The sequence below is a fragment of the Carlito syrichta genome, unplaced genomic scaffold (assembly GCF_000164805.1).
Source record: "Carlito syrichta isolate Samal-C Ts95f unplaced genomic scaffold, Tarsius_syrichta-2.0.1 Scaffold303014, whole genome shotgun sequence".
In the NCBI taxonomy this organism is placed as follows: domain Eukaryota; kingdom Metazoa; phylum Chordata; class Mammalia; order Primates; family Tarsiidae; genus Carlito; species Carlito syrichta.
Genome location: NW_007247110.1, coordinates 128,091 through 151,441, shown reverse-complemented (window position 1 = coordinate 151,441; position 23,351 = coordinate 128,091). Strand labels below are relative to the sequence as shown.

The window sequence follows — 23,351 nt, the reverse complement described above, 5'->3', positions numbered from 1 at the left end:
CGTCACCGAAGCGCGCCGGAAATGCGCGATCATCTGAACGCCGCCGGCGCTGAGGCGGGGAAGTTGGCTTCTGGGCGGCCTGGGTTCGGCGGGCTAGGCTGCGAGCGGCGGCGGCGGCGGCGGCAGGGCTGCTTCGACAAACAGAGGGCAGCGCGATGGGAGACGAGATGGATGCCATGATCCCCGAGCGGGAGATGAAGGTCAGAGACTGGCCGGGACTCCCGCCCTCCCTTAGTCCGGCGTGCCGTGGAGCCCCCCGAACGGCGAAGCGCGGCGCCGGCTGCCCCGCCTCCGGCTGGAACAGTGGACCGCGTTCCGAGTTCGCACCCTCACGGCCCGGCTTGTCGCCGGCGGGATGGCCCCGCCGAGGCAGTGTCCCCGTCCCCTCGTGGCCTTGTGCGCGCCTCTGGAGTTGTCCTAGCTACTTTCGTGGGGTGGTCGCGGCAGTGGCAGGGACTGGGGCGCCCATCACAGCCACCCTATGAAGTAGTCGTTAATAGAGAGGAGCGCGGTGGCTCCCGCCTGCGATCCCAGCAGGCCGAGGCCAGGGGATCGCTTGAGCCCAGGAGTTCGAGACCAGCCTGGGCAACACAGCGAGACCTCGTCTCTTAAAAAAACAAAACAAAAACCAGATCGAGACTCTGAAAGGAATTTACTCAAAGTCACATTTGGCAAGGGACTCCTCTTTGCTCTCCTTGTATGCCACTTCTGGAAGGTGGTCCAGGCTTGCCTATGATAGAGCCAGGGCAGATCACCTGTCCTATTGAACCTTTAGTTAGTCGGACTAGGAAGACTATTTTGACACCAGGTATCAGCCTAAAGTCAGGAAACTAAAGGGAGGGCCAAGTGGTCCCAGCGATGGTAACATGGGAGCCCCCCAGGAGTAGCCCCCAGGGTGGTGTGTTTAATAGTTCTTATATGTGTTCTGACAGAATGAGAGTACAGAGAATGAGCTACATTGATTTTTAAATAGCCAAAAGAAAGGTCGTTGATTTGGGGCATTTGTGTGTACAGCAGATTGCTGAAATGCATTCAGGGGCTAGTAATCCATACCAGATTTTGCATAGTGGTTCCCTTTTCTATTTTGAGAATCACTGCCTATGGCAAGCTACCGAGTGGGAGTGTGTCATATTCCTCAGATATACTGAGGTAGAGGAGAAATGGTTTGGAGCCACAGACTTATAAGATGGCAGCTTCCCTTCACATAACTGACTATAACGGAAAGGAGAGCCCTCTTCTGCCTATTCACCTCACTGGCCTGGCTTTCTCCACTCCATCACCAAGACCCACATAGGATATTTGGGATTATCAGCATGAGAAGTACAAAAAAGAGCACATTTTATCCTATTCCAATATGGAACCATACTATAGTTTCATCTGGAAAGCTGTTTGACGTTCTGCTCCCTGGAATTAGTTGGAGTTGAGTGTTTCAGTAGATCTTTTTAAAAAATATGTATTAAACATCAACTACAGGGAAATTAGTATGTGGGTATGTTAGGGATTCTTTGTGAAACATACCATAAGAATATAGTATATAAAAATGAAGGTCAAGAAAGGCTATTGTTGACTTCTGCACTTTTGCAATTTAAGTACAAAGTGGCCTGCCTACAATCCCAGCAATTTGGGAGGCTGAGCCAGAGGATCACTTGACACCAGGAATTTGAAACAAGCCTGGGCAGCATAGCAAGACCCCATCTCTACAAAAACAAAAAGTAGCCAGGCATGGAGGTCCCAGCTACTCAGGAGGTTGAGGTCGGATTGGAGGATCACGTGCTTCCAGGAGTTCAGGGTGTAGTGAGCTATGATCATGCCACTACACTGTAGCCTGGGTGACAGAGCAAGACACCATCTAAAAAAAAAAAGAAAAAAAGAAATAGAAAGCACAAAGTGTTTTCATATTCTCTCCACTAAAATGTTGACCTAAAGATAGGTGTAGAATTGAAGAAAAAAATTAGTGTTATATGCTGCAGTCCCCAACCTTTTTGGCATCAGGGACCAGTTTCATGGAAGACAGTTTTTCCACAGACTTGGGGTGGGGGTTGTGCAGTCAAACCTCACTGCTCATGTTAATATGTATTTGCAGCCTCTCCCCAACACTAGCATCACTGCCTCAGCTCCACCTCAGATCACCAGGCATTAGGTCTCATAAGGAGCACGCCACCGAGATTCCTTGTATGTGCAGTTCGCAATAGGGTTTGTGCTCCTATGAGAGTCTGATCTGGGGCTGATCTGAAGGAGGTGGAACTCAGGCAGTAATGCGAGCAATGGGGAACAGCTGTAAATACAAATGAAGCTTCACTCGCCCACTGCTCACCTCCTGCTGTGTGGCCCGGTTCCTAACAAGGCAGGACTGTTAGCGGTAGTAGCCCCTGGGGTTGGGGACCCCTGCTATATAGCATAACTTAACATCACGACGGGTAAACTTATGGATCTCTTTTTACCAAGAGATGATACACACTGAAAATTGTCTGAAAACATGTAGATAAATTCATGGAAGACTAGAGGTGTCAGGAATTGACAGAAGTTAGGGAAGGCTCCCAGGCCAATCATGTCTAAAAAGCTCCAAGATACTAAGGAGCATGAAACTTGAAGGAAATTAGAAGTGGAAGTAGGTGAGAGTAGGGTTGGTGGTGGCTGTTGAGGAGATAGTGGCGCACTTGTGCAAGGGAAGCAGAGGTGGATGGTTCGAGCCATCCCTGGCAGTGTGGCCTGGTTTAAGGATTTCAGACTCATGCTTTAGATGTCCTCATAGCATCTAGGTTTTGGTTAAAGGTCTTGGATGGTAAGAGATGGGCCCTAATCTTTCTGTGATGGAATTCTGTTTGGTATTTGATACAGGTCATTCGTTTCTTGGAATTTGGTCATCTTTCTGTGGTAGTTATTTTAGTGTGTATTTGTGGAATACTACATTGGAAATTAGAACTTAAGTTCTTTTTATTTTATTTTACTATTTTTTTTTAATTGTAGAGACAAGGTCTCATCAAATTGCCCAGGCTTGTCTTGAACCCCTGAGCTCAGACAATCCTCTCTCCTTGACCTCCAAAGTGCTGGAATTACAGGCTGTAGTCACCACACCCAGCTCTTCATATTTTATTTATTTATTTATTTATTTTTGAGTTGGAGTCTCACTCTGTTGCCCAGACTGGAGTGCAGTGGCTGCTCCTGGCCACTGCAGCCTCGACCTGCTGGGCTCCGGCGATCCTTCCGCCTCAGCCTTCCAAGTAGCTGGAACTACAGGCACGTGCTACCACACCCGGCTAGTTTTTTGATTTATTGTAGAGTTGAGGTCTCACCAAGTTGCCCAGGAGGGTCTCGAACCCGTGGGCTCAGGCAATCCATTCACCTCAACCTCCCAAAGTGCGGGATTGCAGGCTGAGCCACTGAGCCTGGCTATTTTTTATTTTTATTCATTTATCTATTTTTTTAGAGACCAGGTCTTGCTGTGTTGCCCAGGCAGGTCTCAAACTCCTGGGCTCAAGCGATCCTTCTGCTGCCTCAGTCTCCCAAAGTACTGAGATTACAGGCATGACCCTGTCACAAAAAGAGAGGGGGGAAAAAAAACAGAAGCTGGACTCAGTGGCTCAGCCTGTAATCCCAGCGCTTTGGGAGGCTGAGGTGAGTGGATTGCCTGAGCCTGTGGGTTCGAGACCCACCTGGCCAACTTGGCGAGACCTCATCTCTACAATAAATAAAAAAAAATTAGCTGGGCGTGGTAGCGCGCGCCTGTAGTTCCACCTACTTGGAAGACTGAGGCGGAAGGATCGCCGGAGCCCGGCAGGTCAAGGCTGCGGTGGCCGGGAGCAGCCACTGCACTCCAGTCTGGGCGATGGAGTGAGACTCCAACTGAAAAAAAAGAAAAACAGAAAGTGGATTCTTGTTGTCTCCATTAAAATGCTGACCTGAAGAAAGGTGTAGAATTGAAGAACATTTTTGACGTCAGGGGCCAGTTTTATGGAAGACAGGTTTGGTGCCTGGCAGAACTTAAGTGCCTAAGTTAGTGTTGTTGGGTGTTACTTCCAGTATTAACAGTAATTTGGGATATGTTAGGGATTCTGTATGAAATACACCCTAAGAATCTAGTGTACAAAATTCAATGCCAAGAAAAGCGGTTGTTAGCTTTTACACTTTTGAAACTTAAGCACTGTGCTGGGTTATGAGACAATAAATACCATGAAATAGGACAAGATTATTAAGTGTAGCTTGTGCTTTGACACAGACAATAAGCACACTAGGGATTCAGAAAAAGAAAGATCAGTGTGAGCTGGATTAGTCAAGCAAGGCTTCCTGGAAGATTTTTTTCCCCCATTTATTTCATTCAGCAAATACTAATGAACACTATGCCTAGACAACTGAGATAGTTCTTGGCCTCGGGGTAACATATTTTCGCTCACTGAAATCAGGATTATAACAACAGACATGTCTTCCCAAATTGATATTGTTTTGATTCTTCATAACAGGATTTTCAGTTTAGAGCACTAAAGAAGGTGAGAATCTTTGACTCCCCTGAGGAGTTACCCAAGGAACGCACAAATCTGCTTGCCGTGTCCAACAAATATGGTCTGGTCTTTGCTGGTGGAGCTAGTGGGTTGCAAGTATTTTCTACCAAAAATCTTCTTATTCAAAATAAACCTGGAGATGATCCCAATAAAATAGGTAAGCTCCTTGATTTGTGATACATAGTAGAGAGGGGGGTATGGTGGTGTGCTAAATGCTTCCTTCCCAATAAATCATTCTAATATTAAAATGAAGCCTGCTGTTGGTTTTAAGCTTAACCTCCAAGAGAAATAAGCTAAAGGTGAGATGCTAGAAGACTTTCTAGGTTTTCTCTTTGGTCCTTTGTATTTGTCTCTTTTTTTTTTTGTCAGTCTCACTCAGTTGTACCGGCCGGAGTATGCAATGGCATGATCATGGTTCACTGCAGTCTCAATGTCCTGGCCTCAGGTGGTCCCTCCACCTCAGCCTCCTGAGCAGATGGGACTACAGGTGCTACCATGCCCGGCTGATTTTTTGATTTTTTAAAATAGAGACAGGGTCTTGTTATGTTGCCTAGGCTGGTTTCCAACTCCCAGGCTCAGGCAGTCCTCCTGCCTCCGCTGCCCAAAGTGCTGGGATTACAGGTGTGAGCCACCACCTGGCTTGTATGTCTTTTTTTTTGTTGTTCAGAGTTCAACTGTTTATTGAACACATTATAAAAGGCTTAGTCAGACAGACCAAAGCCCATGTCATCATCAGACTCCTCAGATTCTTCCTTCTTTGCTTCGACTTTCTTCTCCTCTGCTGAGGCAGCAGCAGTGGACGGGGCAGGACCCCTGGCTGGGGCAGCCCCCACAGAGCAGATGAGGCTCCCGATGTTGACATTGGCCAGGGCCTTTGCAAACAAGCCAGGCCAGAAAGGCTCCACAGTCACACCGGCGGCCTTAATAATGAGAGCACTGATTTTATCCTCCGTGATGGTCACCTCGTCATCGTGCAGGATGAGGGCTGAGTAGATGCAGGTGAGCTCAGACACAGAGGCCACGATGCAGCAAGCACAGGATGGAGCTGCTGGGCACGGTGCTAGTCACCGGATGAAGTGAGGGCCTCACCCCAACACGGCCTTAGTTCCTCAGAAGGACTGAGCACCTTGGCGGCAGCTGGGGAAAGGGCTGTATTTCTTTTTCAAGGAATTATTCTTCTGAGCTCAGAGGGAAGAATTATTTATCATTATGTCACACTTTTATGTTTACCCAATTCAGCTCGGACTCTGGCTCTCTAGAAGGGTTTTGTTGCATGGGTTTTTTAGCTGGCATTGGTACCATCCAAACAAATGAGAATGTATATACATTTTCAACAAAAATATTTTCGTTTTTTTTGTTGTTGTTTTTTTGAGTTGGAGTCTCACTCTGTTGCCCAGACTGGAGTGCAGTGGCCGCTCCCAGCCACCGCAGCCTTGACCTGTTGAGCTCGGGCAATCCTTCCGCCTCAGCCTTCCAAGTAGTTGGAACTACAGGCGCGCACTACCACGCCTGGCTAATTTTTGATTTATTGTAGAGATGAGGTCTCGCCAAGTTGCCCAGGCGGGTCTCGAACCCGTGGGCTCAGGCAATCCACTCACCTCAGCCTCCCAAAGGCGCGGGATTACAGGCTGAGCCACCAAGCCCGGCAACAAAAATATTTTCAACAAGGGCAATAGCTGTAGTTAGTTTCCCTAGATTGTTTGAGGAGTCGTCCTTGGGATATACCTAATGCACCGTTATATATGTATAAGAAAGTTAAGATATGTCTGCATAGTTAGGTGTGAAGGGGTGTATGTGTGCTTATGTGGATGTATTTCACATTGGCCTGAATAAAGATGTTGTGATTTTATGCTGAAAACATGCTGTTTTCTGCTTTGTCTTTTTTATGTTTTCATAGTTGAAAAAGTACAAAGTTTGCTAGTTCCTATGAAATTCCCGATCCATCACCTAGCCCTGAGCTGTGATAACCTCACACTGTCTGTGTGCACGGTGTCCAGTGACTATGGTTCCATTGGCGCTTTTTTTGATGTCCGCACATTCTCAAATGAGGTAAGCTACTGTCACATTGTCATATCAACACGGGGACCTAAGGAAATTTCCTGGTGTTGAATTATAACTTGGAAACTTCTTAGGTTAACCCTTGACATCTTTTTCTAGACTATAGTATGGGTTTAGAAAAAGTCTTTGATTATAGAATTATAGATTTTCTTTTTTTTTCTTTTTTTTTTATAAGAGAGTCTTGCTCTGTCACCCAGGCTGTAGTGCAGTAGTAGAATCATAACTCACTGTAGTCTCGAAATCCTAGGCTCAACCAATCATCCTGCCTTCGCCTTGGCTAATTTTTGTAGAGATGAAGTCTCACAGTGTTGCCCAGGCTACTACTAAACTCCTGGGCTCAAGTGATCCTCCCACCTTGGCCTCCTAAAGTGGTGGCATTACAGGCATGAACCACTGCACCCAGCCATAGAATCATATGTCTTTGAGATTGAAGGGAATTCCAGAAATTATTTCATAACTCTGGCTGTCTCAGAGTATTATCATTTTTTATTTAACGTGAAACAACCAAGCTGGGAGGCTTAGGTGACTTGCCCAAGGCCACAGAGTTAATAGGTAATGTCAGAAGTTCCTATGTTTGAGTTCTCTGACCTCCTAATGCAGTATTTTTTCATTTCTTTTTTTTTGAGTTGGAGTCTCACTCTGTGCAGTGGCCACTCCCAGCCACTGCAGCCTCGACCTGCTGGGCTCTGGCGATCCTTCCACCTCAGTCTTCCAAGTAGCTGGAACTACAGAACACTACACCCGGTGCGCGCTACACCTGGCTAGTTTTTGATTTATTGTAGAGATGAGGTCTCGCCAAGTTGCCTAGGCGGGTCTTGAACCTGTGGGCTCAGGCAGTCCACTCACCTCAGCCTCCCAAAGCGCGGGATTGCAGGCTGAGCCACCGAGCCCAGCTATTTTTTCATTTCAAGCGGTTTAAGAATGGTAATACTCACTAATATTGAGTGCTAATGCTGACTGTGTGCCAGGCTAACTAAGTGCTTTATGTCCCTTGTCCCTTATTCATACCTATCATGGCCTTATATGTAGTAGGTATATTATCTTTGTCTTATAGACAGAGAAGCGGGCTCAAAGAGTTTAAGTAACTGTCCAGGTCTTCCAAGGTCCCAGTACTATGAAGAAGCAGAGCCAAGATTTTAATCTAGTGTCTGCTGTTTATTGGTTATTTTGCATTTGGTATTCCTCTATGGGGAATCCCTCTGAGTGTGTTAGAATAATTGATTGCCACTTTCAAAATTGTGTTTATATTATCTGTCACAGATAGGTTGTTGTGTAGAGCTAAATCTTTTTTTATAGTTATGGAGAAAAATGAACTGTGATTTTAGTTGTATATTCTTGTGTACAAACTTACATGTTCAGTAATTTTCTTTAAATATTAAATGCCTCTGCATTTATGAGTTATGAATTTACTTTTGCACATTTTAAAAGACCAGACAGCAGAAGCGACCATTTGCCTATCATAAGCTATGGAAAGATGCGGGAGGCATGGTGATCGATATGAAGTGGAACCCCACTGTCCCCTCCATGGTGGCAGTTTGTCTGGCTAATGGCATTATCAGTGTACTACAAGTCACAGAAACAGTGAAAGTGTGTGCAACTCTTCCTTCCACGGTAGCAGTAACGTCTGGTGGGTAATGAAGACTTTTACACTATAAAATATAGTAGTGGCAACCTATTTAAAAATTAATGTATTGAAGTAAAGATGGATAGTTTTCTGGTTTTCGCGGATTTCTTGGTAGAAATGGAGAATATTCTTTATTGCCATAGATAATGTCCTTGAAGCCAAGCAGCGTACACAATTTAACCTGAGAGTTTTCAGGTTTTTTGGAGAAATATTTTAATACAGCTGGTTCAGAGCTGTGTTTTTGAGAATAATTGTTTTCTGGGTCTAAAAGGGTCTTACTCTAAAAGTCATGTATACCTTTGGGAGGAAAAGCATTAGACATATCAAATAGGAGCAGGAAGATGATTTATTGATATTTGAAAACCTCTATTCTCCCTTTCTTATCTAAAAACTACAGAGGTTTCTGTACTTTGCAGCTTTCTAGACAATAATCTGTTGAAGAAGCATTTTTAGCCTTCAGTTCTGTGGCCCAGTAATAAATCATAATTGATTTATATTAAAATGATTTTCCTTTTTTTTATTTGGCCAAATAGGGAGGCTCCTGCAGTCCTCCAGAGACTGACAGAGGAGTAAGAAGTGGTAATTAGCCATGTGTGATAGATCTGATGTTTTGCTCCATTTTCTTCAGTTTTTATTGGTCTCGTTCTCTTTGCTCAGTGTGCTGGAGCCCCAAAGGAAAGCAGCTGGCGGTCGGAAAACAGAATGGAACTGTAGTCCAGTATCTTCCTGTAAGTTCTTCCCTTGAACTTGAGAACTTTTCTTAAATTACCCACTTTTTGGGGGGTGATTTAGGAGTGTTTTTCTTGTTTTTTTCTTTTTTCTTTTTTTTTTTTGAGTTGGAGTCTCACTCTGTTGCCCAGACTGGAGTGCAGTGGCTGCTCCCGGCCATCGCAGCCTGGACCTGCTGGGCTCCGGCGATCTTTCCGCCTCAGCCTTCCGAGTAGCCAGAATTACAGGCATGCGCTACCACACCCGGCTGATTTTTTGATTGATTGTAGAGATGAGGTCTCGCTGCCCAGGCAGGTCTCGAACCCGCGGGCTCAGGCAATCCACTCACCTCAGCCTCCCAAATGCGCGGGATTACAGGCTGAGCCACTGAGCCCGGCTGTTTTTTTCTATTAAAAAGTAATTTATGCTCATTGTAACACATCCATCAGTGGATGAAGAAAAGAGTGGAACCCTTCCCTTCTGCCCCCAGCCCTCCTTCCAGAAGTGCCCACTGTTGAGTGAGTGGCCTTCCAGACTTTTCTGGATACTTATGCAAATAGTCTATAAGTAACTGCATTATTATTATTATTTTGAAGTAAAATGTGATCATATTCCATACACTACTCCCCAACTTCATGTTTTCAATTCTTTCTATAAAAATAGAACTTAAGGGGAAAAGGAGTTAGTGAGAAAGCTGTTATAATGCAGTTTCTCTAACTGTGGGGATCAAAGAAAATGGATGCTTCTGTGGTTTAGGGGCTCTTTTTTCCAACTCGTTACATATAAAGCCACTTCTTTCTCTTTAATGGCTGCATAGTAGTCCAAGGTGTAGATGTGCCACAATTTATCTATTCTGTTACTGATGGTCATCTGCATAGATGCTAGTGCTTTTGCTACTTATGAATGGTATTGCTTTGCCCATTCTTTTTGCCTCTATCTGAACATGTTCCTGCATTTCTGCAGGATCGAGACCTAGAAGTAGACAGCATTGTTCTCCTTATTAAGTCTCTCCTGGCCAAGGAGATAGAATAGGTGGCATCTTAAGGAATAGACTGGATTTGGCAGTTTCGATGATTTAGGGATTGTTTCATTTGACACTTTTTAAAATCTTTTTCAGACTTTGCAGGAAAAAAAAGTCATTCCTTGTCCTCCATTTTATGAGTCAGATCATCCAGTCAGAGGTAACATTGTGTTTCTTATCTGGGTAACCTTAATGAAGTACCGTCTGTATCACAGAAATTCTAAATCATGTTATGTCCCTGCAAACTGGCTCAAGGAGGTGTTGGGCCTGCTTCAAGAATAATGCTACTATTTCTGTCAGCTGATTAAATCAGTGTAAAATGATAACCCTCTGGGTGACACCTGTGTTTCATAGTAAATGAATGAATCCCAACTTTTATTACAGTTCCTTATAATTTGCTCTGATTATAATCCAGTAGAAAAACTACCACTTTGAGATGAATTTGGGCTTCTTGACCCTTGTGAATATTCAGTCAGTGAAATCTGGACCTTTATTATAGCTATAGTACTTTGATTTTTTTATCAATGATATGTTATACGTGAGAGCATACAATGGCTATTCCAAACATAATATGCTTCTTGCTGTGCCTGGTTGCTGTGATCTTTATTACCTACTGACTAGGGTGTGTGTGTCTTTCAGTTCTGGATGTGCTATGGATTGGTACGTATGTCTTCACCATAGTATATGCGGCAGCAGATGGGACCCTGGAAACATCTCCAGATGTGGTGATGGCTCTACTACCGGTACGTGTGTGGAAGGAACATTTTTGCTCTTTGAGAATTAGAGAAGTCTTCTCATGCTTCTCATGAAACTGGAGGCTTCGGTTTCACTTTCCTTACTAGCGACAGTTGTGCAACTTCAGGTCTAAGTTTCAATGTTGCACCACAGGCCTAGGGACCAAAGTGTAAGTTTCAATGCTGTACCACAGGCCTGGGGACCAAAATTGTGTTCACTTATAGTGTTTTCTCTTGTTTTGTTGTGAGGTTAAAAATAATGGTAAAATTTAATTTTGCTTTATCTGTAAACTGAGTTTTGATTAACCTGATAAATTTTAGAAAAGCAAGAAAATAGTTTGATTTTTAAAATTCTTTCATTTATTTATTCACCACATGTTTATCAAATGCCAACTCCTAGACACTGCTTTAAAAAAGCTGGTAAGAATACCCCAGTGACTGAGGCAACGTCTTTGTTTTACGGTCTTCCATTCTAATGAATGTGGTAGTCATTACTAAGGATGGGAGAATGACTGATTAGGGTGATGGAGCAAATAAAGCAGCATTGAGGGAAGATGATGACTGGGGAGCCAATTAGATCAGGTGATCAAGGAAGGCCTCTGAGGAGGAGCCATGTGAGAAGAGAACCAAATGGATTGAGGGAGGGAGTAATTGTAAGATGGGGAACAACATTCATAATAAGATCAACAAGGCTAGGTGAGTGGCTCACGCCTGTAATCCCAGCACTTTGGGAGGCCGAGGTGAGAGGATTGCCTGAGACTAGGGGTTTGAGACCAGCCTGGACAACTTGGCAAGACCTCTTTCTACAGTAAATTTAAAAATCAGCTGAGTGTGGTGGCATGAGTCTGTAGTTCCATCTACTTGGAGACCTGAGGTGGAAGGATCGCCTGAGCCCAGCAGATCAAAGCTGCGATAGCCATGATCGTGCTACTGCACCCAAACCTGGGTGACAGAGTAAGACCCCCTACTCAAAAAAAGTAAAAAAATCAACAAAGCGGACTAAATTGCAATGGCATTTGAAAAAGCAAATGAAGCAGAGCTTATGTTTGCAAATCAGAATCAGCTTTCAAAGTCCAGAAAAATATTTTTTTAAATACTTAGTAAAAAGACCCCCCCCCCCCCAAAAAAAACCTTTAAAAAAAAAAAACAACACTTTTGAGCCAGACTCGGTGGCTCAGCCTGTAATCCTGTGCTTTGGGAGACTAAGGTGAGTGGATTGCCTGAGTCCGCGGGTTCGAGATCCGCCTGGGCAACTTAGTAAGACCTCATCTCTATTATAAATCAAAAAATCAGCCGGGCATGGAGGCGCGTGCCTGTAGTTCCAGCTACTCGGAAGGCTGAGGCGGAAGGATCGCCGGAGGCCAGCAGGTCAAGGCTGCAGTGGCCAGGAGCGGCCACTGCACTCTAGTCTGGGCAACAGAGTGAGACTCCAACTCAAAAAAACAAAATAAAACACTTTTAATCCTAGCTCTCAGCAACTACTATTGATATTTTAGTATACAAATTTTCAGATTTTTAAAATATAGAAACGAATGTCTAAGTGAAACAAAAATAGGAGTTGTACTTACTCTGTTTTGCAACCTTGTTTTGCTTAGGAGTAAATTGCAAACATCTTTCTGTGTCAATAAATAAAATTTGTATTTAGCTGGTTAGAGAATCAATTTGTTTTGCTCTTCTACTACTGTTGTGTGTTCAGGTTGGTTTTGGTCCCCGCCCTCCATCTCTCTCTCTTTTTTTTGAGTTAAAGTCCCATTCTGTTACCCAGGCTGGAGTGCAGTGGCGTGGTTACAGCCACTGCAGTGTTGCCCTACTGGGCTCAGGCTATCTATTCTTCTGCTTCACACTTCCAAGTAGCTGGGACTACAGGCATGCACCACCACATCCAGCTAATTTTACTTTTTGTAGAGGCAAGGTCTTACTATGTTGCCCAGGCTGGTCTTGAACTCCTGGGCTAAGGCAGTCCTCTCACTGCCTCCCAAAGTGCTGGGATTTCAGGCTTGAGCCACTGTGCCCCACCTTCCCTGTTTGAAAGAATACTGTGACACTTTCTTTTATGTACGGTTTATGTGATTATGTTTATTCAGTATATACCCAGAACTGAAATTACTAGGTCAAGGGATGTATTGTTTTTTATAGGCTTTTGAAAATATTGCCAAAGTTCCTTTTAGGAAGGTTATACCTATTTGTCCTTTTACCTCCAGTGGGACTATCCAACATGTGTGGCACTATGCAGTAGTGGCAATTTTTAGTCCTTGTCAATCTGATGTCTTGTTTTTTTTGTTTGTTTGTTTGTTTTGTTTTGTTTTTTGGTGTTGGAGTCTCACTCTGGGGCCCAGGCTAGAGCGCATTGGCACGCTCACGACCACCGCAGCCTCGACCTGCTGGGCTCGGGTGATCCTTCCGTCTCAGCCTCCCAAGTAGCTAGAACTACAGACACTCCACCACACCCAGCTAATTTTTGTGATTTATTGTAGAGATAAGGTCTCACAAAGTTGCCCAGGCTGGTCTTAAACTCCCTGGCTCAGGCAATACTCACCTCCGCCTCCCAAAGTGCTGGGATTATAGACTGAGCCACGTCACCCGGCCAGTGATGTCTTGTTTTTAACTCTTTGGGTTTCTGATAAGGTTGATTTTTTTTTTTTCCAAGTCGGAGTCTCACTCTGTTGCCCAGGCTGGAGTGCAGTGGCATACTGCTCACGGCCACCACAGCTTCAACCTGCTGGACTCAGGTGATCTTTCCACCTCAGCCTTCCAAGTAGCTGGAATTAACTACAGATGTGTGCTACCACATCCAGCTAAGTTTTGATTTCTTGTAGAGATGAGGTCTCACCATGTTGCCCAGGCTGGTCTTGAACCCATGGGAACAGGCAATCCTCTCACCTCAGCTTCCCAAAATACTGGAATTATAGGCGTGAGCCACTGCACCTGTATTTTTTTGTTTGTTTTTTTAAGTCAGAGTCTCACGCTGTTGCCCAGGCTACAGTGCAGTAGCACACTCATGGCCATCGTAGCCTCGACCTGCTGGACTCAGGTGATTTTTCTGCCTCAGCCTTCCAAGCAGCTGAAGCCACAGACATGTGGTACCATGCCTGGCTGATTTTTTTATTTTATTGTAGAGACGAGGTCTCTTTGTTGCTCAGACTGATCTCGAACCCCTGAACTCAGTCAGTCCTCTCGCCTCAGCCTCCTAAAGTGCTGGGATTACAGATGTGAGCCACTGCACCTGGCCTATGAGGTTGAATTTTAAAAATATGCTGACAGAGCTGTCTTAATTCAAGATAGCATTAGAATTTTATTATTCTCAGAGGTAAAATTAACACTGGCATTTATTTATTTGTTTGTTTGTTTTTTTGTTTATTTCTGAGCTGGAGTCTCACTCTGTCACCTAGGCTGGAACACAGTAGCATGTTCTTGGCTTAGCTCAGATGATCCTCTTTCCTCAGCCGGGCTCAGATGATCCTCTTTCCTCAGCCGCCTGTCTAGTTGGGACTACAGGCGTGCGCTACCATGCCTGGCTAATTTTTTTTTTTTTTGCTAGAGATGAGGTCTCACTGTGTTGCCTAGGCTCAAACAATCCTTCCATCTCGCGTTCCCAGAGTGCTGAGATTATAGGAGTGAGCCACTGCACCCAGCCAATCCTGGCATTTATTGGCTGTTGCTGTATTGTCTGTACTGGGCAGGCTGCTCTATGTGTACATTTCATTTTACACTTACAAGAGCTCTGAAGTAGGCTTAGTAGATCTAGTATACACATGAGAAAACAATATCAGAGTTTGAGAAATCTGTGCTTGTCACATAAGCAGAGAGTGTCAGAACAGAGTTTAAGTGCAGCTAGGTCACTGGCCCACATTTGTTCTTTGCACTACTCAATGCTGCCTTTATGTCATGTCTGTATATTTGGACTTGAATTTTGAGTCAATTTTCTCATAAAACTTAAGTGATTTATCTTTTGAGTCTTTTAACTCTGTAGGATTAAAGAAAATTTGCACAAGTTGTATTTCTTACTCTGTTCATTGTAGAAAAAAGAAGAAAAACACCCAGAGATATTCGTGAACTTTATGGAGCCCTGCTATGGCAGCTGCACGGAGAGGCAGCACCATTACTATCTCAGCTACGTTGAGGAGTGGTGAGCAGATCCCTGGGCAGGGCATCCCGCTGTCACTGGCAGGTCACACCTGAGGCTACTTGTTCTGCTGGGAAGTCTTCTCTGTAAGAGAGGAAAGTAGAGGCTGAGATGCCCTGGATGTATTTTCAGCTGATGCTTGATTGTCTTCCTGACTGCTACTTCTACTTCTCAATCTTGCATTATTTAGATTGAATACATACTGGTCTTAAACATCCAGTTTTCTCAATAACGCCCTAGTGAGGACTTAATAAAGATACTGATATTTAAGGAATATATGAAAGTGTCCTTCTGAGAGCAGAGTTTCCCTTTGAAGCTACTTGAAGCAATGCTTCCACGCCTCTCGCTGGATTACTCTGCTTTGGATGGTGTATTCGTGTGACTCTGATTTGACTCTGTTGTGTTTTCCTTTGTCTTCACATTGGTGGGCAATGGGGCGATTCTGCAGGGCTTTACATCTAGACTCTTCCCACCTTTCTTCAGCCAGATAGGAGACCTTGCCCTCTCCTTGGCATATAGCGGAAATCCTTACAGATGTTACCACAGGCCCAAGTTAGGGCAGAACTGTTGCTGTGTTTGAATTTGATGGTCTCTGGTTTTATTCTTTAAGGGATTTAGTGCTGGCGGCCTCTGCAGCTTCAACAGAAGTTAGTATCCTTGCTCGACAAAGTGATCAGGTAAACCTCTCTTTTTTGTCACTTTTATGTGATACTTTTCTGAGAAAGATTTTTGGAGGGAATTAAGTACGTGGTTAAGGTTTAGATGAGCTCACATCCTTTTAATGAGTTTCTGGATGACAGCAAAGCTTAAATGAAAAAGTACCTTGGACCAAATGGCTTGGCTATTGCATTGGAGAAATGGGTATCAGATTTACGCAGTTCCTCTAGTGTCATAAAAAACCCTTCTGTTCTTTTAGGATTCATCCATGGTCTTTGGAAAGCTACTGTTAATCAGTCTCCAACTGGAATATCCTTGGATGTGTAGGAGGCTTTTCCTGCCTTGTTCTGTCTTACTATCTTTATTTTCTTCCTGTTACTTGAACCTGCCTCTTCTATACAGTTCACTGTAACTCATCTCAATTATGGAAGAAAAACTTGCAAATCATACCAAATTGAGATTCATCAGAAATACTTTGACTGTGGAAACCTGCCAGAAATAGAAAAGCACCTGTGCATATAAGTCCCTTGTTTTCTGTTGTCTTCCTTTCAGGGCCAAAGTGAGCTGAGGGAGTAGTTGTTACCATCCACTTGTAGATGATACAGAGTGCATGCCAGAGTCCACCAGAGATGGTGCAGTGAAAGGGACAGCTTTTCTTGTGAAAATCTGCCTTGAGTTTAAGCATGTATGGTGCCCCCCTATAAATAAGAAGCAAGATTTCCCCAGCCCACACATAGACACTCTGTGCCCATGCCATGCACAGGTCCTCTGTGCCTCTTCAGCTATTCAGCAGTTCTCCATCACTCTCAGGGTGGTAACGTGGCCCACTGTGAGGGGCATGGCTTGTAGTGTCTAGAGTGGTCTGTTTTTGGGTCAGAGGCCAGAGTTCAGCAGTCTGATCGGCTGCTGTAGAACTGTCTCTCGTAGAATGACGTCAGTAACAATTTATTAACACAAGTATTTCATGGATTCACACTTTTGAAACATACCTTTTTTTTTGAGGCAGGGATCTCACTCTTGCCCAGGCTGGAGTGCAGTGCCCGGTCACAGTTCACTGCAGTCTCTACCTCCTGGCCTCAGCTGATCCTTCTGCCTTAGCTTCCCAAGTAGCTGGGACTACAGGCAAGTGCCACCACACCTGGTTAATTTGACTTTTTTGTAGAGACGAGGTCGCACTGTTGCCCAGGCTGGTCTCAAACTCCTGGGCTCATGTGATCCTCCTGCCACGGCCTCCCAAAGTGCTGGGATTACAGGTGTGAGCCACCGTGTCTGGCTACCTTTGTAACTTTATGTGATATTTTTTACTTTCATTTCTGGTGGTATCTCTTGATCTTCCACTTTGTGAGAGGCATGTCTTAGCACCCTCACCCTTTCCTTTAACTCTTCCAGCTATTATCATCTGTGTCTTCTCTTTTATAAAATTATATTCTGTCCTATACCGATTATTAAGCCTTCTTTATTTTGTCTATGGATTGTTTTTAAAGTTGAAATCAAGGCTGGGCGTGGCGACTCATGCCTGTAATCCCAGCACTTTGGAAGTCTGAGGCGGGAAGATTGCTTGAGACCAGGAGTTTGAGACATGTCTAGGCCACATAGCGAGACATTGTCTCTACAAAAAAATAAAAAATTTAAACAAATTTTATAAACAAAAACCAGCAGGACATGGTGGCATGCACCTGTAGTCCCAGCTACTTGGGAGACTAAGGTGGAAAGATCGCCTGAGCCCAAGAGTTCAAGGCTACGGTGAACCATGATCATGCCTCTGCACTTCAACCTGAGTGACAGAGTGAGATTCCAATTTAAAAAAAAAAAGTAGAAATCAGATTTGTTTATGTGTGTTTTGTTTTTGTTTTTGTTTTTTTGAGTTGGAGTCTCACTCTGTCGCCCAGACTGGAGTGCAGTGGCTGCTCGCGGCCACCACAGCCTTGACCTGCTGGGCTCCGGCAATCCTTCCGCCTCAGCCTTCCGAGTAGCCGGAACTACAGGCGCGCGCTACCACGCCCGGCTGATTTTTTTATATTATTGTAGAGATGAGGTCTCGCAGCCCAGGCGGGTCTTGAACCCGCGGTCTCGGTCAATCCACTCACCTCAGCCTCCCAAAGGCGTGGGATTACAGGCTGAGCCACTGAGCCCGGCCAGATTTGTTTATGTTAGTACAGATGTGTCTATTATCTACTCCATAGCTAAGTCATGTAGTATGATTACATTTCCTTTCCTGAGCAGCTTCTTGTTTTTACTATTTTGTTACTCATTGAGCACCATTTCTCTGTGATTCTAGCTGCCCAGTTCTGGTATCACTGCAAGCTAGACAAAATGTTAGTGAAAAAACCCAGGAGTCATCTGTTGGAAGGAACAGAGCCCATCCAAGTGAACTGAAGCAAAAGAGAGGTTTACTAGGGAGACTTATGGGTTTCTCAAAGAATGCAGGGGCAAGAAGACTGATCAGTCTGAGCAACTGATGCCAAGAACTGGTAACATAAGAATTAAAGTCACCTTCTGGCTGGGCTTGGTAGCTCAGCCTGTAATCCTAGCACTTCGGGAGGCCGAAATGTGTGGATTGTCTGAGCCTGCGGCTTCAAGACCAGCCCAAGCAACTTGGAGAGACCTCGACTCTTAAAAAAATGAATAAAATAAATAAATAAAGTCACCTTCTGAGTTGTAGACAAGCAAGCACAGGATGTCTGAACACAGGCCAGCTTTATAGGCTTCTCTGCGGAAGACCCAAGCAGAGATCAGCTGGATTCCTGGGTCCAGTTCACAGTAACTAGGGGCAGGTGTTGACTGGTTTTGTGTAGCTACTGGAATTGCCCCTCATTGACAGCAGTCTACCTGGTTGTAGTACAAGGTCCCTTGTAATCCTGATAATTCACAAAGTTGAGACTTGGTACAACAGAAAGAGATGGAGGGCTTGATTTGAAAAATTCCCCTCTTACTTGCTGGGCTACTCATGGTTTACTGAATTTCAGAGCCTCCTAGTCCAACACATGAATCTAAACCAAGTAAGGCATCTTGTTCTCTCCTGTTTGAATGGTACTGGGAGAAATCAGTGCAAAGCTCAAACCAACATGGTATTTGCTTCTCTTTTTTTTTTTTAGATTAATTGGGAATCTTGGCTACTGGAGGATTCGAGTCGAGCTGAACTGCCTGTGACAGACAAGAGTGATGACTCCTTACCTGTGGGAGTTGCCATAGATTATACTAACCAAGTGGAAATCACCATCAGTAAGTATAGCCTGGTGCTTAGTGCAGAAATAGCCTTCTTTGGAAAAGAAGGAAAAACTCATCACACATGTTCATGACAGAGTCAACTCTGCTGGGCCCTTTAAACTTACAGCAGCACTCTTCTACCCTGAAGAGTGATACAGGGTGCATTGTGGCAACATTGAATTAGTTTGAATAGCTGTTCATTGTCAAGCCAAAGCCAGACACATTGGTGTATATGTCTATGTGTATGTGTGCACCCATGCACGTATCTAGTTGTACTTTAGAATCTGGTTAAATATAGAATGTCAGGATTTCATAGCTTGATTTTTTTTTTCTGTCAAACCCATTTTTCTGGTGACCTCCTGAAGGAGCAGTACTCTCACCCAGTACTGCCCTCGATCCTTGGTTTAAAGACGAGGATTAGAAAATGAAGACCTCAAGCCCTTGATTTCCAAATTAGGCTTGGGTATGTGCTGTGCAGAGACCTCCCTTGCAGGAGCTTGGCACTGTGTATTCAGTGAAATGCGAAAGTGCAACAGAGGAAAGTCTTTGATGTCTGGTTTTTCAGGTTAGAGAGGTGTTCTTGTTGGGCACCATTAGGTTCCTTGTGCTTTCCCTGGTCTGATTAGTTCATTTGCTCTGATTCTCTTGAAGTCTTTTAATTTTGTTTTATATTATTTTATAGTTGTTGTTTTTTTTTTTTTTGAGTTGGTGTCTCATTCCATTACCCAGACTGGAGTACAGTGGCACGGCTTGGGCGATCCTTCTACCTCAGCTTTCCAAGTAGCTGGAGCTACAGGCGCGCGCTACCACGCCTAGCGAGTTTTTTTTTTTGAGTTGGAGTCTCACTCTGTTGCCCAGACTGGAGTGCAGTGGCCGCTCCCGGCCACCACAGCCTCGACCCGCTGGGCTCCGGCGATCCTTCCGCCTCAGCCTTCCAAGTAGCCGGAATTACAGGCATGCGCTACCATGCTTGGCTGATTTTTTGATTTATTGTAGAGATGAGGTCTTGCTGCCCAGGCGGGTCTGGAACCCGCAGGCTCAGGCAATCCACTCACCTCAGCCTCCCAAAGGCGCGGGATTACAGGCTGAGCCACCAAGCCCGGCTTTGAAAAAAAATTTTATTGTAGAGATGAGGTCTCGCCAAGTTGCCCAGGCAGGTCTCGAACCCGCAGGCTCAGACAATCCACTCGCCTTGGCCTCCCAAAGCACTGGAATTACAGACTGAGCCACCGAGCTTGGCCTATAGTATATCATTTTTGATAAGATAGGATTTCTCTATGTTGCCCAGGCTGGTCTCAAACTCCTAAGCTCAAGCAATCTGCCCACCTCGGCCTCCCAAAGTGCTGGAATTACAGGCATGAGCCATCACACCAGATCTCTCTCCTGAACTCTTAATTGACAAAATATATACTTATGATCCAGTTGTGAATAAGTATAAAGTAGTTTGACTTGTCTTTCTGTGTGCTACTGTGTGTTTTCCAGAGTCTAGTCTGTCATTTTTCTACTAAACCAAGTACTTCATAGAGACTCTTGTCTGGGTTGGAGGGAATGCCGAACCTACCTCCTGAACACTGAGATGCTTATAAAAAAACTGAGGGACCTTTGGGAGAATCAGAGCTGCTAGGGACTGATGGGGATTCTAGGCAGGGCTTAGCAGGATGGGGCCATCTGATAGTGGCAGGAGCTCTCTTTAAGTTGTTGGAGTATGAAAAGCTGTTCTGATCTGAATCCGAACAAACTGACTCCAGCTCTATTGAGATGAGTCCCTCAATCCCTCTTCTTGTCTAGGGCAGTCTTTCCCTTCCGGGCCCAGGCTCTTTGCTTGACGTGGCTCTTTTATCGCTTTTGTTTTCTTTTTTAACAGATGATGAAAAGACTCTTCCTCCTGCTCCAGTTCTCATGTTACTTTCAACAGATGGTGTGCTTTGTCCATTTTATATGATCAATCAAAATCCTGGGGTTAAGTGTCCCATCAGGACACCGGAGCGGCTCTCTTTAGAGGGAGAGCGACAACCCAAGTCACCAGGTATGTGCCTTACCTGCTTTATCAGTAAGGGAGCACTGGGGGCTTACACAGGAGTATTTCCAAAGATAAGAATGGTGTAAGCATCCATATTGGGTATCTTTACCTGACCAGTTTATCTTCGGAAGTCATGGACGGATCTTTTTTTTGAACACACATGCACATACTTGCCTTCCCTTATGTCCAGGCTTTATTCTCCAGCCATTATCTTATCTTAGAAATCAAGGAACATCAGCTAGATGGATCCCAACAGTATCCTGTTATGAGATCTTGTATACTATGGTCTGTTTAGGACTGGTTAAATAAATGGTTGTACAGTGCTATACAGTTATACAGTAAAAATGTTATATTTATTGACAAGGAATGAGTGGAATATATTTTAAAAACCTGCTATATTCTGCCATCATTTTGTATTAGAAAAACATAAACATACAAAAAATATTTGAGCCGGGCTCGGTGGCTCAGCCTGTAATCCCATGCCTTTGGGAGGCTGAGGTGAGTGGATTGCCTGAGCCCGCGGGTTCGAGACGCGCCTAGGCAACTTGGCGAGACCTCATCTCTACAATAAATCACAAAATAAGCCGGGCATGGTAGCTCACGCCTGTAGTTCCAGCTACTTGGAAGGCTGAGGCAGAAGGATCGTCGGAGCCCAGCAGGTCGAGGCTGCGGTGGCCGGGAGCGGCCACTGCACTCCAGTCTGGGCGACAGAGTGAGACTCCAACTCAAAAAATATATATATATAATTTGAAAGATGTATATCTGCTTGGTGGGAACATGGGGATATATGTTTTTTGTTTGTTTTACTTTCTTTAGATTTGCTTTATCCTTCTTTGTGAAAACATTGCCTAAGAGTAACATGTTTATTGGAGAAAATCATTGAAAGCCGTCAAGCAGTAGTCATAGTCAACATTTTGTCCCATGTTCTTCATGCAAATGAATGGACTCAAATAAATACTAAACCTGCATTTTAAACATTTTCACAATGGCATTGTATCACTGTGAGAAGAAAATGTAAAACTTTTAAAAAGAATATTATCTCATATACTGAAATTTCACCAATATTTCTCCTTTTAAATTCCATTAGTATATAACTAATATAGTGGATTACATGCCTGTAATCCCAACACTTTGGGAGACTGAGGCAGGAGGATCACTTGAAGCTAGGAGTTTGAGACCAACCTGAGCAACAGAGCTAGATCTCATCTCTATAAAAAATTAGCCAGGCATGGTGGTGTGCACCTATAGTCCTAGCTACTCAAGAAACTTTGGTGGGAGGATTGCTTGAGCCCAGGAGTTTGAGGTTTCAGTGAGCTATGATTACATCACTGTCTCTAATAAATATTTTTAAAAATTATTATTTATTTATTTATTTATTTTGAGTCAGAGTCTCACTGTGTTGCTATGATTACATCACTGTCTCTAATAAATATTTTTAAAAATTATTTATTTATTTATTTATTTATTTATTTTGAGTCAGAGTCTCACTCTGTTGCCCAGGCTGGAGTGCAGTGGCACGCTGATGGCCTCTGCAGCCTCAAGCTGCTGGGCTCAGGCAAGTCTTCTGCCTCAGCCTTCCAAGTAGCTGGAACTAGAGGTGTGTACTACCATGCCTGGCTCATTTTTTAAAAATTTATTGTAGAGATGAGGTCTTACCAAGTTGCCCAGACTAGTGTCAAATCCCTGAGCTCAGGTAGTCCTCTCGCCTTGGCCTCCCGAATTACTGAGATTACAAGCTTGAACTACCGCACCAGGCCTCAAATATATAGTTAATATAATTTTTTTCTTCTAGTATCACCAGTCCCTTATCTAAGGAAACATTTGTTGACTAGTTTGTGTGGGTAAGGTTGACAATATTTAGGGTGTATTTTCTCACTGCTTTTCATTGCAGAGCCAATTGTACTTCATAAATAGAGCCACTCTGATACTTGGGCCCTACCAACTGGTAGTGTGACCCCAAGTTATGTACCAGATAGCTTGCATAGAGTATACCAGTGTTTTATTGAGATACTTTATTATCCATAGTGTGTATGTTCTCTGAGTTGTTTTTTCCCTTTATTAAGTGGTCATGAGTACCATGAGCTACCTGTTCCCAGTTGCTTGGTCTGTCTGTAACAGGCAAGGTGGCCAGTAATGTCAAGAACTTGTGGTATGGTTTGTTTCTGAGCATGGTTCAGTGGATGGACCCTGCTACTACCCCATTACACACCAGAGCACAACCAGAAGCCAGTTTTCCTGTTATCCTTTCTTGGAGAAACTCCCCTCTTCCCTCATGGTTGGTCCAAAGGAAATAGTCATGTTCAGATGGAAGAGAGCCCATCAGTGTGGAAGAAGTCTGTTCCATCAACTTGGAAGACTAGCTACAGCCTAAGTGAAAACATTCATTAGTGGTTGCGTTCATTTCTACACTGCAGTTCTAAGGATATGGTATTGAATGATCAGAGACAGTAAGAGCATGATGATTTTCAAAGAATCAGTCCTATTTTCACTGGAGAAATGCCTTTGGTTTCTTAGAGTCTGGCATATATATTTCATGTTAGTCTACCTACTATGCATGTAAGTGTTTAACATCCATGTGCTTGCATCTTTTTTTTTTTTTTTTTTTTGAGTTGGAGTCTCACTATGTCGCCCAGACTGGAATGCAGTGGCCGCTCCTGGCCACCGAAGCCTCGACCTGCTGGGCTCCGGGGATCCTTTCGCTTT

The 23,351-nt window shown here is 44.2% G+C and overlaps 2 protein-coding genes across 2 annotated transcripts in view; one reads left to right on the top strand and one right to left on the bottom strand.

Annotated features, from left to right (window-relative positions):
* NUP214 (nucleoporin 214) overlaps positions 1 to 23,351 on the top strand; it is a 124,954-nt gene continuing 101,603 nt past the window's right edge. Inside the window, exons 1-11 of the mRNA XM_008057451.2 lie at positions 1 to 200; positions 4,458 to 4,653; positions 6,394 to 6,545; positions 7,983 to 8,181; positions 8,836 to 8,906; positions 10,004 to 10,067; positions 10,547 to 10,650; positions 14,661 to 14,767; positions 15,375 to 15,441; positions 18,517 to 18,643; positions 20,493 to 20,654. Coding sequence (XP_008055642.1) covers positions 156 to 200; positions 4,458 to 4,653; positions 6,394 to 6,545; positions 7,983 to 8,181; positions 8,836 to 8,906; positions 10,004 to 10,067; positions 10,547 to 10,650; positions 14,661 to 14,767; positions 15,375 to 15,441; positions 18,517 to 18,643; positions 20,493 to 20,654 — 1,294 coding nt within the window. The 5' untranslated portion in view covers positions 1 to 155. The remainder of the gene's footprint in view (positions 201 to 4,457; positions 4,654 to 6,393; positions 6,546 to 7,982; positions 8,182 to 8,835; positions 8,907 to 10,003; positions 10,068 to 10,546; positions 10,651 to 14,660; positions 14,768 to 15,374; positions 15,442 to 18,516; positions 18,644 to 20,492; positions 20,655 to 23,351) is intronic.
* On the bottom strand, positions 5,165 to 5,789 carry LOC103259783 (60S acidic ribosomal protein P1-like). The gene is made up of 4 exons (XM_008057453.2): positions 5,727 to 5,789; positions 5,623 to 5,674; positions 5,448 to 5,541; positions 5,165 to 5,369 (listed from the first exon to the last, which is right to left on the bottom strand). Exons 1-4 carry the CDS (start codon positions 5,787 to 5,789, stop codon positions 5,198 to 5,200), a joined length of 381 nt encoding a protein of 126 aa, XP_008055644.1. The 3' UTR covers positions 5,165 to 5,197.

Bases quoted from the DNA above. Each gene is read 5' to 3' on its own strand.
- LOC103259783 (XM_008057453.2), bottom strand. From the start codon at position 5,789: ATGCCAGCTAAAAAACCCATGCAACAAAACCCTTCTAGAGAGCCAGAG. The intron at 5,675-5,726 runs GTAAACATAAAA...CTCTGAGCTCAG, and splicing joins CAGAGTCCGAGCTGAATTGG to AAGAATAATTCCTTGAAAAA. The intron at 5,542-5,622 runs GTGCTCAGTCCT...CGTGCCCAGCAG, and splicing joins TTTCCCCAGCTGCCGCCAAG to CTCCATCCTGTGCTTGCTGC.